The sequence below is a fragment of the Entelurus aequoreus genome, linkage group LG05, assembly GCF_033978785.1.
Source record: "Entelurus aequoreus isolate RoL-2023_Sb linkage group LG05, RoL_Eaeq_v1.1, whole genome shotgun sequence".
Lineage (NCBI taxonomy): Eukaryota > Metazoa > Chordata > Actinopteri > Syngnathiformes > Syngnathidae > Entelurus > Entelurus aequoreus.
In genome coordinates, this window is record NC_084735.1 from 29,356,340 (window position 1) to 29,370,361 (window position 14,022).

The 14,022-nt window shown below is 42.5% G+C and overlaps 1 protein-coding gene across 1 annotated transcript in view; it reads right to left on the minus strand.

Moving 5' to 3' along the window:
* The window catches only part of arhgap31 (Rho GTPase activating protein 31), a 33,006-nt gene extending 24,805 nt beyond the window's left edge, over window positions 1-8,201 (minus strand). Inside the window, exon 1 of the mRNA XM_062047661.1 lies at window positions 7,789-8,201. Coding sequence (XP_061903645.1) covers window positions 7,789-7,888 — 100 coding nt within the window. The 5' untranslated portion in view covers window positions 7,889-8,201. The remainder of the gene's footprint in view (window positions 1-7,788) is intronic.
* Window positions 8,202-14,022: the final 5,821 nt, after the last annotated feature.

Genomic DNA, 14,022 nt, shown 5'->3' on the forward strand with positions numbered 1-14,022 from the left:
TATGAAAATTATTTTAAGATAGAGCGCAATTAAAAACAAACATTTTGAGATCAAACATGGAAGATGATTGTAAAATTAAGGTGTTTTCAATAAACCTTGCAGAGGAGTTGCACGTGCCAAGAAAGAAACCCCTACATGTTGGTGCAAATCTGGATAAAAATGCATACAAGAATGGATTGCTGTTTAGTCACAGCTAGGAATGGGTACCTTTCACCTTTGATTTGATACGGTGCCAACTCCTGATACCTGGGAATCAATACCAGTACTCAACCGTACCAAGTTTTGATCATTTTGTGTGTGTTCATGTGTTAATAAATGTTAGTTTGTCTAACAATTAGCTGATAATAATAAATGTGCTGTGCAGTTGTTATATCTTGTTTTCTTACACTTCTGAGTCTCATTTGCAAGTAGTATACTTTGCATGCAGTTACAATTCCAAGACATTAGATGGCAGTAGTGTATAGACTACAGTGTGTTGCCGAGCAAGGGATTAGTATTTGCCTTTAAGCCAGGGGTCTCAAACTCAATTTACCTGGGGGCCACTGGATGCAGAAACTGGGTGAGGCTGGGCCGCAAGAAAAGATTTCTTAAAAAAAATCCAACATGCACTTTTTAATGAATTCACCTTCTTTGAATGGCTTTCCCGCCCTAGCAACTTCTGAGAATGAAGACTATAGAAGAAAAGGTCATTTCCAACATCAGTATTCAAGGACAACTTTAAAACAAATGTGCATATCAGTGGTGGGGGTTAAACTATTGAATTCTCTTTACAATGAGATAAAAGATTGTAAAAATATATTCCAATTGAAAAAATATATAAAGACAGAACAATAAGATCATATGGACAGCCATACGTGTTTACATTTTGCTTTATATTTATTATTTTACTTATTTTTTGCCTGGTTTTATATTTGTTTTGTATCATCCCGTGAGGTGTATATTACTTATTTTGTTTTTTTTGTTCGGTTTGTACTTCATGAAGTTTTGCACTTTTTGTGTTTTTTTGTTTGTTTTCGTTGTATTTGGATGTAATTGTTGGTTTATATGATATCATTAAGTAAGACTACTTATTATGTTGAAGGGGGCAGAAAAATATAAGATTTTTCTTCATCCTGCTCCTTCTCAGGCTTTGGTGTGTAAATGTATAATTGAATAATTGAGGTATAATTGTCTATCGATCAAAGATGCACATCAATGAAGGAGATAAATCAAAATGAAATTAAATTAAATTAAATAAGACACATCGGGGTGTCGGGGCTCGCCGTGGAGTTTACAGTTACGGTAGCACAATTAGCCCCGAACGGGCTAACATCACCACTAACGTGTTACACGTCTGATTCGCCCAGCGACTCTCTGTCGGAGTATCAGCGCTGGGGTCAAGTGCACCACACTTTTGTATTGTCGCTAGGTCCTTCGGCGGAGTGCTTTGGAAGCTACCGGACCGCTCGTCTTCCCCGCCCGGACTGTTTACAACGGGGGCGGGAGCAAGCAGGCGGGCGAGCGAAGGAGGCAGGGAGGGAGGGAGGAAGAGCGTGTGCTGGTGTCGTGGAAAAGCAGCAAAATGTTTCTCTGCTTGCATCACGCAACTGACGTCAATGCATACTTGCCAACCTTGAGACCTCCGAATTCGGGAGATGGGGGCGGGGGGGTTGAGGTGTGTGTGGGGGGATTGGGAGGAGGCGAGTTGGGGGTAGCGGGGGTGTTTTTGTAGCCAGGAAGAGTTAGGGCTGCAAAAGATTCTGGGTATTTGTTCTGTTGTGTTTATGTTGTGTTACGGTGCGGATGTTCTCCCGAATTGTGTTTGTCGTTCTTGTTTGGTGTGGATTCACAGTGTGGCGCATATTTGTAACAGTGTTAAAAAATTAATAAAATAAAATATGACCACCCTCAGTGTGACATGTATGGCTGTTCCTCAAGTATGTCTTGCAATAACTTACGTGTGTCTGCAGAAGCCTCATACAACATGTGTCTGGGCCTGCAAACTGTTAGTATGGTGAAAAAGATGATGCGGTGACAGTTTCTAAAGGACACTAAAGGCAGTGCCATCACGGCACGCCCTGGTGTCGAGAGCCTTATACCACACCGTGATTGGTAAATTCCTTCAGCTCCGCACACAACGCTGTCAAGCGCCATTCATTTAAAACTTGCGGGCCGCACTAACATTAAACTTTCATATTAAGGTGGGGGCCGTAAAATAAGGTCTCGCGGGCCGCAATTGGCCCGCGGGCCGCGTGTTTGAGACCCCTGCTTTAAGCGAAATCTAGTTTTTGTTATGCCCTAAAAAGTGTTTATACTGTAAGTATTGTATTTATTACACCAGTGGTTCTCAACCTTTTTTCAGTGATGTACCCCCTGTGAATATTTTTTTAATTCAAGTACCCCCTAATCAGAGGAAATAATTTTTGGTTGAAAAAAAAGAGATAAAGAAGTAAAATACAGCACTATGTCATCAGTTTCTGATTTATTAAACTGTATAACAGTGCAAAATATTGCTCATTTGTAGTGGTCTTTCTTGAACTATTTGGAAAAAAATATATAAAAATAACCCAAAGCTTGTTGAAAAATAAACAAGTGATTCAATTATAAATGAACATTTCTACACAGAAGTAATCATCAACTTAAAGTGCCCTCTTTGGGGACTGTCAAAAATGTCCTCTCCTGTTGTTCTCCCCTCTAATGTTTTACAAAAAAGTATGTGCTTATGAATATCGTCAGTATCGATGTATCTGACAAAACCTACAAGTTGTGCATTTCCACTAATATCTGTGGATTCATCCAGCTGGAGGGAAAATGAGTCGCTAAGTTTTCCAACAACTTGCTCAACAATGTATTTTCCCATTTTATCTACTCTCTAGCAAACAGTCATTTGATAAAGGCACCTTCTTTATTTTCTCGGCTGCGTTTTTATCCAGGATTATCAGCTCTTCAGCGATAGTGAACGGCTTTTTTGGCTTTAGCAACAAGCAAAGACACCGCGTAAGAAGCCTCCAGGGCCAATGTTCCCTCTAATTTTTCATGTGTGTGAGCAAACGCACAAACTCCCTGAGCATTCAGTGGAGCACATGTGAGCGACATCAGACGTGCACACTGTGGCTACACCAGCGTCACACCTGACCCAAACCTGACATCATAACAATTTAAATGTTTTATTAAAATAATTTTCTGATATAAGTGATTTTGCCCTCTTACAATGACAATAACAAAAATACATGTTTTTCATGAGCTATGTGCTAGTATTGTATGTCTGGCTGCGGGTCCTGCCTTTAAAAGAAATGTTACCCCTTTCAGAGATTACATTTAGTTCCTGTAACTTTCTGTCTGTAAAATACATCTTTTTATTAGCATTTATGAAATCTAGTGACAATATTTCATGAATAATATCCTTAGATTAACATTCTTAATAAATGGCAGTAAAATAAGCACACATCTGATTGTGGAGTCAGTATTACAACTTGGCATTTACACATTGTGTGGCAGCGTTGGGGTTGTCTGACTTTTTGTGTGGCCATAAACGCAGCACTGGCTAAGTGCCATGAGTGCGTGTGTAGGTGCAGGTGAGAGAGCGAGCGGCGTCTGTTGATATGACGGATGATAACGTTGGTTTAAGCCTGGTTTGTATGGCAGAAAATGACCAGTTTTTATAGATAAAAGTTTTTTTTACTCATGTTTTTGGTGTGGTTACAAACAGTTTTGCTCAATAAAGTGATTGATGGAATTCCTGTCCGTAAAGTGTCTCGACAGACGATAATTGAACTGTGTTGACGAAGATTGTTTTATTCATTGGGGCCACTCTTGTTGTCACTTGTCTCTCACAGAGTTGCATTGCAAAATCATACAGAATAAATTGTAATGTGTTTATTTTGTTTAAAGTTCAGATGGGATTTTTGATTTCCTGTGCGGCATTAATTTGCAGTATGCAGAGGACGCATGAGCGGTGCGCAATTGTGCAGGCGCGCACCTTAAAGGGAACGTTGTCCAGGGCTTTGGCTGATGTTGTGGAGGCTTTCCACATCGTGTCTTGAGATGACCTGAATTAATTTAGTCTCCTCTTAAAAAAATCAGGTGGCTTACCGACATGGCAAGCGTGTTTTGTCCGGAGATGCCGCTGAAGATGCGCGGCCGCTTCATGCCGCTGTTCGCTAACATTTCTCCACAGAAAAAACACAATGCCTTGGGGGGGGGTTACAACTCGAAGCCGTAAATCCCATTAACACATATTCTTCAGAATACTGTCTGCATTTTGCCGGCTCAGGTTTGGCCTTCTTTGGCACATGTTCCTCCTTGTTTTCAGCTGCATTACTGCTACGTTTTAACCAAGCCTCCATTGTTTTCTACATCGATAGTTGATTGACAGTTGCTGCCGTGTGGCAGCGCCAGGTAGGGTCAAACCATTATGGCATGGGCCATGGGGGAAACTCTGGGTTTATGATAATGAATGGAATAGCCTACTTGATTTGATGTTCAGTTTATGAACTTACATTCATATTTTGTTGAAGTATTATTCAATAGATATATTTATAAAGGATTTTTGAATTGTTGCTATTTTTAGAATATTAAAAAACAATCTCAAGTACCCCTTGGCATACCTTCAAGTACCCCCAGGGGTACGCGTACCCCCATTTGAGAACCACTGTATTACACAACAGCTGTTTGATTTTAACGTGCATCTTAGTTGCAGTTTTCATTTGTTGAAATTGCTATGTAAAACCCCTAATGCTAATCAGGAGCATGTCTATGGCAAATCCAATGTAGATCTGCATCGAGCTAGCGCATTTTGAGCATCTTTTTTTAACCAGGCATACTTATTTTGCTGACTTTGAAAACTGAAACATGACCTCAAGGCAGTTCATCTCAGTCCACTCTGAGTGCTGCTTGACTGCTTGTTTCTTTGCCAAGTGTTTGAGCCGCTGCATAGTCTGTAACGTCATGTGCAACAAAGATATCAAAATATGGTACCGTTTGATTTTACGTGTGTAGATATCCGGTAGTACGGAATGATGATCTGTACCTGTGAATGTACCAAATTTGGTATCCATTCCTAGTCACAGAACCATTCCCCTTAACTCTGAATGCCAATAGTAGATTGCAGTCCAAGTATTACTACTTTTTTTCATTTACACCAGGTATATTCTAAAAATTAAATGCGTTCATTACTAATGGATTTAATTTAGATTATTACACTTATTTGCTACATCCAACCGAAACATCTGGTCTTAATTGCTAGCATTGAAGGACAGTCGACAATTTTCATTGAATGACTAAAATAAATCCTCAAAAACATGAGCAAATTTGAGCAAATCTCTGCTAGTCTGCACCATACTGAAGCAGAATGAGTCAAGAATGTTCAAATGATATCCAAACGACGGACTTCAATCCAAGAAAATATGGAACATTTACTGATCAGCCTTCCCGGTAAGGTATATTCAGGTGTACTGGAGAGGAGGCTACGCCGGATAGTCGAACCTCGGATTCAGGAGGAACAGTGTGGTTTTCATCCTGGTCGTGGAACTGTGGACCAGCTCTATACTCTCGGCAGGGTCCTTGAGGGTGCATGGGAGTTTGCCCAACCAGTCTACATGTGCTTTGTGGACTTGGAGAAGGCATTCGACCGTGTCCCTTGGGAAGTCCTGTGGAGAGTGCTCAGAGAGTATGGGGTATCGGACTGTCTGATTGTGGCGGTCCGCTCCCTGTGTGATCAGTGGCAGAGCTTGGTCCGCATTGCCGGCAGTAAGTCGGACACGTTTCCAGTGAGGGTTGGACTGCGCCAAGGCTGCCCTTTGTCACCGATTCTGTTCATAACTTTTATGGACAAAATTTCTAGGCGAAGTCAAGGTGTTGAGGGTATCCGGTTTGGTGGCTGCAGGATTAGGTCTCTGCTTTTTGCAGATGATGTGGTCCTGATGGCTTCATCTGGTCAGGATCTTCAGCTCTCACTGGATCGGTTCACAGCCGAGTGTGAAGCGACTTGGATGAGAATCAGAACCTCCAAGTCCGAGTCCATGGTTCTCACCTGGAAAAGGGTGGAGTGCCATCTCCGGGTTGGGGAGGAAACCCTGCCCCAAGTGGAGGAGTTCAAGTACCTCGGAGTCTTGTTCACGAGTGAGGGAAGAGTGGATCGTGAGATCGACAGGCGGATCGGTGCGGCGTCTTCAGTAATGCGGACGCTGTATCGATCCGTTGTGGTGAAGAAGGAGCTGAGCCGGAAGGCAAAGCTCTCAATTTACCGGTCGATCTACGTTCCCATCCTCACCTATGGTCATGAGCTTTGGGTTATGAACAAAAGGACAAGATCACGAGTACAAGCGGCTGAAATGAGTTTCCTCCGCCGGGTGGCAGGGCTCTCCCTTAGAGATAGGGTGAGGAGCTCTGTCATCCGGGGGGAGCTCAAAGTAAAGCCGCTGCTGCTCCTCCACATCAAGAGGAGAAAGATGAGGTGGTTCGGGCATCTGGTCAGGATGCCACCCGAACGCCTCCCTAGGGAGGGGTTTAGGGCACGTCCAACCGGTAGGAGGCCACGGGGAAGACCCAGGACACGTTGGGAAGACTAGGTCCCCCGGCTGACCTGGGAACGCCTCGGGATCCCCCGGGAAGAGCTGGACAAAGTGGCTGGGGAGAGGAAAGTCTGGGCTTCCTTGCTTAGGCTGCTTCCCCCGCGACCCGACCTCAGATAAGCGGAAGAAGATGGATGGATGCTAGTGGTGTGTTTAAAAGAGAAGCAGCTGAAAGGAAACACTATAAAAGTAAATAGTGTAGTTTATACTTACATTATACTTTGTTATTCATTATTGTATTTGTTTATATGTCATATTGTTGTATTGTTTTGAACGATATTTCTTACCTAAATGTTTGTTTTCCTTTTTGAAAGACATGTTACATGTCTGCTTGGCACCGATTTAATTGAACGAAATTCATGTCAATGGGAGATGTTGATTTGAGATACAAGTGTTTTGAGATAAGAGCTACATCACAGAACTAATTAAGCTCGTAAGTTGAGGTACTACTGTAGACAAACCGTATCAAAAAGCCCCCCTCGCCATCCTAATATAACAACCCTGTCTTTCAATTTTTTTCACTTTTGTATTTTAGATTTATTTTCACTTATTTTACCTTGACTTTTTATTTATTTTGCTTTGCTTCATTCTCGTGTCATAAAACCAGGAAGCGGACTGCAAACATATGAACCATGATACTAATATTGAACTTTTTTCTTCTTCACTGTGATATTGGACAAACACATAGTTTGCTTTTCAATATAAACTATATGACAAACACATGTTTGCTCAATTCTATGACACAGGCGGCGTAACCATAGCAACCCCCCACCCTGCCACCCCCATCCTCCTCCCTCACTTCCTGGATCCAAATCCCCGCCTTACATTGTGAATGCCCCCACTCCTTCCTTAAAGTTACCTTCCCGTATGCCTTACTTGTATTTTTTTTTTTTTTTTTTTTTTTTTTACACAACCGGTTACTGTGAAAGTTTCTGCTTGACCATCGTGTTCTTTGTTTCTCTGCTGGTTTCCTGCAGGCGGCGGCGAGGCCCAGACGGCGAGTCACTGAGACTTTTCGTCACTGCTGTTGGAAATTGACCCAAAAAGAACGAGAGACAGCCACACCCAAGCTTCAAAAATGACCAGTGAGCTCAGCCAATAGTAGGATGAATGGTAATTAAGTGTAAGAAACATTACACGGCCATCCACCATTTTGTCTCCATTTAAAGTTAGTGGTCATAAAGTGAAGGGTTAATGTTGTTAAGGGACAAAGTGACAGAGAAAAGCGATGTGTTACCATCCTGTCCTGAGGTCTGGAGATGTTCCGTCAGGTCACAGCCGAACACATTTTCGCCGCCTTTCTTCTTGGTCTTCTGCTTGGTCCCTTTATTCCTCATGTGGTTCCAGTTAGCGGTCCAGGTGATTAGCGGCTCCTTGTAAACGCAGAGATGGATCCATATGACCCCGAGCCGAGGGCGAGCTGGTGCAGGATCAAAAAAGCCGGCGCATGGACGTCCGCGGCGATCTTCTCCCAAATGCGCCGCATCCGCTCACATTTTGACTGGAGGGACGAGAAGTGACGTCAGTCAGAGTGGCATTTCTCTGGCAGGAATTTTGTGAGTTAGTTCAGTCGGAGACGCTGCTTTATCAGTGAAGGACCGGCGGAGAGTGTGTTGGAATCGCTCGGTTTCCTGTTGTTGGGACTTTCCCCCCCCCTTCCACTTGCCAGTTCTCCTTTCTATCTCCTCCTCTTTTCCGTCATTCCACAGCCTCCTCGTTCACTGGCTCCTCTGTAGCCGACAGCGACCAATGCAAGGGAGGCCAATCTCAAGAAGGTTCTATTTATAATGCAAAACGCATGCAAGATGTTTGACTTCTGGGTTTGAACTTGTGGCCGCAGATTTGAAGCAACTAACAGCTGACTTCTATTTCTCTTTTTATCGTTTCTCTCCACATATCCAAACTGGGGGTGCCCTCCGCCTTCCTGAATGCTCCCAGTGTATACAATTTCCTGTGCAAAGCGCCGGGGCTGGAAAACAAAAACAGAGCGCTTGTGAAGGAAGGAGGGAAGTGGGAGGCGACTCCAGCGAGGGCTTGAAGGGCACAGATGGGAAATGTGGGGGGTGGGCCAGAAAGGGTGTTAAGGTTAAGAGATGGACACATGGTTCTTGTTACACGCATTTTTCACCCATACCATTCTGAGTATCCTAAGTGGATGTCATCGCTGCAGTGTGATTGACTCCCCGTAGTCCCAGACGGCGTGGTTCTTTCTCACGGGGACAATTACACGCCCGCATTTTCACCTCCTGGGGTTTTAAACGTCTCGTATGTGCTTGACCTTTCCAAAAAGTCACGACGTGGGACGCAATTTCCAATTGTAGTACACGCTCTCTGACCGCAATGATTTACTCGATTGGATTTCAAAGTGCAGTCGGATGAGAAGCGAAGCAGAACATCGATGTAAGCAGAGTCCAACAATTCCTTGCCAGGCGGCCGTCACTCGTTTGTTTGCAGACTTCAGTAGGGCTTGTTTCTGCTAATCACAACCATCGACACACTAATCAATTCATAAATCACTCAGGGATTGGGCTAATAGATTTGCAGTAGTTCACGCCGAATCTGTTCCAGCGTGACTAGCCTCAGTGGATATGTGGGACAAACTTAGGATAGGATAGACTCAGGCCCCTTCTACACTAAACCGGCTAAGGTTGTCCAGGGTAAATCCCACCTAACCTTATCTTTGTCCACACACACACACAATGGTCATTTAAGACCCTCTCCACCCCTCCGTCCGCCGGCACAACGCGACCTAGTACGCACGCGCGGAAAATGCGCACGTCATAGTCACCTCCAGTGTTGCTTTGTGTGCAAGTTCTTAAATTAAATGTAACTTATCTGAACAATATCCAGTGTTGTGGTATTTCAGGTAACTGGAATCCAGTGTGCTGTGGGGCCCTATTGTAGTGAATCACACCTGAGCTGTCATAAATTAATCAAATCTTTCATGGACACGTGAAAGTAAACAATGTGATAAAGAACATTTTTACATCAATCAATCTAGGGATCTAGAAATCTGGTGAGGAGACTCCTCACTCTTTTGCCTTCACCTTCATTGTCCATTCTTTTTTGGTGACTTTATATACTCTGGACCTAGACGTTGAGTCCGCGACATACATGGTGGACAATAACTGATACAGTCTGCTTTGCCAGTCCAAAAGCATTCGATGTTTTCCATAGTCTTCACTCGCCGGCCAGGTAACACAAAGCACACGCTACCTTTTTTATCACATCCATGGGAGCCCACATTCTCGTTGTATCTCCTTCGACAAATGGACAAAGTTTTTCGGTAAGAAGAATCCCAGCTCTCCTGGACATTCGGAAGTTCTCTTGCCGTTTGAGAAGTGTTGTATCCGAAATAGCTGCAAACGCTTTCTCTTAAGGTATTCATGTGTGATTTCCACAAGCGTCTGTATATGTAGAGGAAGGAGAAACACGGCATGTCTGGATGACTCCATCTTTCTAGTGTTTACCTCCGAGTGGATACAGGTTGTTATGAAGCTGGCAGTGGCGCGTTCTTTCCGACGTCACTTCCTGTGTGGGGCGCGGTCTTTCTGGTGTCACTTCCTCTCCGAACTCGGTTTGTAAACGATCAATGAGTCCATAAAAAGCTAAGAGCCGGAGATTCAAGAAATACACGACTGACTTACCTGTGTAAAAAATTATCCAAGGAGGGGGACCTTAAACCAGTGATTCTCAAATGGGGGTACGCGTACCCCTGGGGGTACTTGAAGGTATGCCAAGGGGTACGTGAGATTTTTTTTTAATGTCTGTCAAAAAGAACTGTGGAAAGAAATGCAACAATGCAATATTCAGTGTTGACAGCTAGATTTTTTTGTGGACATGTTCCATAAATATTGATGTTAAAGATTTCTTTTTTTGTGAAGAAATGTTTAGAATTAAGTTCATGAATCCAGATGGATCTCTATTACAATCCCCAAAGAGGGCACTTTAAGTTGAGGATTACTTCTCTGTGTAGAAATCTTTATTTATAATTGAATCACTTGTTTATTTTTCAACACATTTTTATATCTTTTTTTCCAAATAGTTCAAGAAAGACCACAACAAATGAGCAATATTTTGCACTGTTATACAATTTAATAAATCAGAAACTGATGACATAGTGCTGTATTTTACTTCTTTATTTCTTTTTTTCAACCAAAAATGCTTTGCTCTGATTAGGGGGTACTTGAATTAAAAAAATGTTCACAGGGGGTACATCACTGAAAAAAGGTTGAGAACCACTGCCTTAAACGATGGTTTAGTGTAGCTGACACGATGCTTAGGTTAAATAATTATTTGTTTAAAGAGTTATCTGGCTTAATGTAGACAGGGCCTCAGTGATGGGCAGTAACAAGTTACATGTAGCTAAGCTATGTAGCTTAACTACAGTTCCAGTAGCTTGGCGGTATCTTAGCTACTTTTAGACCCATATAGCGAGGTAGCTTATATCGAAGCCACAAGCTACAAAGAGAGAAAATGGACTGCGAATTCGGGCCAAAAATATGGAGAAAATATTTTGACCTGGATGAACATCAATACTTATGGAGAAAATCCATGATGATTGGTTGATGAGTGACAATTGGCTAAGGTAAGGCCGAAACATTACAGACTGGCCAATCAGAGGTGAGATAAGGCGGGTCATTGAAACTAGTAAGCAAAATCATAACACATGACGATGAGGGAGTCAGAGACAGAGGGACGCTTCAAGCTGACGACTCAAAAAAAACGTAAAAACATACTTGAAAATGGCAAAGGTATTGTCTAACCGCAGATTGGATTTTTCCTTTAGTGATGAAGATGACATGCAGGAAACCCATAATAATGTGTGTTCTTGGCCATATTTAGACAAATGTATGGTTATAGAGAAAACAACGCCCAAAACCTTAGTTTTTAGTTGTTTACTCTGTACACCAAAATCATAACTGCTCTCTTCATCGAAGACGTCCAACACAAATTTAGGAACACACATTAAGGTGAGTTGAGTTCATGAAAAGTTTTACTGCACATAACTATTACTAACTGCTCCCAAACAACACACTAGTTAGTCAATGTACTTTTTTGTCAAGATATAGATAGATGCTGTTTTTTTATTGTAGGCAGAGAGAATGAATAACATTATAGGGGTGGGCCAAAGAAAAAGCAAACTAAATAAATACATAGAGTGGGGTGCAGGGACCCCTGGAGGTAGTTGTAGGGCGTACCCAGCTAAATGACAGATAGTTAATAGTAATGGACCATTATTGGGTCCATTTGTTCACTCTCAGTTACATTAACATTGATATTATACATGAGGGCCCCTAGATATAAATGCTGCAAATACTTTTGCCGTGTAGCTTGTAGTGTAGCTTGCTACAATTCTCCGGAGATAGCTTCACCTGTAGCTTAGCTACCTTTAATCGAGAGTAACTTGTCGCTTAGCTTGCTACATTTTCCAAGTAGCTGGATAGATTTCATTCATTCCAATATGGGGAAATGATGTGGATGCAGTGAAGATACAACAAAAATAAAGGATACAAATCACATGGAAACAAAAAAGAGGACAAGTTCAAAGAACATAAACAACATAAAAGACATTAAAAGAGCACAGAGCTGATGCAGCCAGATACCACTCCAGAGGCATCATTTCTACGTACAGCTACAAAAGCAAAACACAACAGACCAAAAAATGAGCAATATATAATACATATTGCACACCTACGATTGCACCGTGCACAGACAAACAAAACAAACCAAAAACACTATTTCAACACCCACATACACAGCGGGGGCCTCTGCAGGAACATCGTCTGCCCAGAGACAGGAACAAACCCTACAAAGAAACCAAGAGAGCAGACTCCGTCCTAGGCTGCCCACTAGCTCTCGGACAATTTCCGGTTTGCGCTGATGAGAATGGAATCCATGCAGGGAGACCGAACTGTTCGATACATGCTCATTCAGCTCGATGAAGCTTGTCCACCCTGCTGCTATAAGCTAGCTCCGTCTATTCCTCTACATCTCTTCCGGTTCCTCCACCCGGATCCGGTGTGGCAGAGAGCCAGCAGCTGGTCTCCGGTGCCAACATGTCCATAGTGCCCCGAGGCAGATCCAAAAGTTCACAAAAAAAGCACCAAAAACCACGCAGAGGTCACAAAAGTGCCACCTCTTGTTGCGCAGTCCTGAAGGGGCCCGAACCAAACAGCAAAAACACATGAAGACAAGAGAGAAACATCAAGAACACAAGAGCAGGACCCACAAGACCACACAGCTCCTGCAACCAGGAGCCACTACAGCTGCGCCATTAGGAGCCCTGGCTTTAATCCCAACAAAGTAATACAAAGATAGTGAACATCAGGCTTTCTTTCAGGTCCAATGCACAGTCAACAGTTCTGTATCTCACCAAATGAGAACCCCTCACATTCCAGCAATGAGTTTTAATGCAGTGTTCTCTCTGAAGTCATCATGGGCCACATCGCAGTCAGAGGCCCTCAGAGGGCCGCGTCACGATTTCAATTAGATCCAGGGTTTTTTGATGATCACGCCAATTCACGCAAATTCAACCGATCCCTGCAAATTATGTTCTGCCTTGCAACTTCGCCCAATCCTTGCAATTTTCCCACACATTTTGGCCAGTCAGCAACATTTTCACCAATTTAATTTGTCCCAGCAGCACTCAAACGCAGCACAGCTCTCCAACAGATCAAATGTCTTTTTGCATCTCCGGTTGCCATTTTGCTGCAACTTTTTAAAAATGCTGCAAAATTTGACGAGCGACAATCAACCGCTTGTCCCTTTCGGGGTGGCGGGGGGTGCCGTTTATAAAAATCTTTATTTATTCATTTGATAGGAAAAATAAATAAAGGCTATAAATCAACAATCTTTGCCTCCATGGCGGCAAATAAATACATTTTCTTACAAGCGTCATCCTGGAGGATGAGGAATCAATATGGCATCATCATAAAATTAGCATAATTGCCTACGACAATTTTTTTTTTCAAGGCTAACGTTTTTTTAAATAAATTTAAAGATAATTCTGTGTTTAGTTATTAGTATCAATATGTCTTTTTCTTGTTGTATTATGTTGTTTTGCTCTATTTTATTACTACAATACAATGTAACAAACGCTGCACCTCGTACACCCCTGATTTATTTACATCAATGATTATGCCCTCCCTGAATGTTGGAGTTTAATTTGGCAGATATGCAAACAGTCCATTCAATTACAGATGAAAAAACCTCCAACTTGAGGTTGGGCATTAATAGTCTTTGAGTAAAACTAAGCACACAGAGGAAAACACATGAAGTGCATATACATGTATGAATCATGTTACTTTGACGATACAGTTTGGTATAAACTGAAAAAAGCAATACAGGATAAAGGTTGGCTCTTTAAGCTGCTAGCTTAATGCTAACATACAATGAAGGAGCCCATTGACAGGCTAGTATAAATTAGCATTGCAATCGCTGCACAACTTGTACAAACGTTGAACAAGTT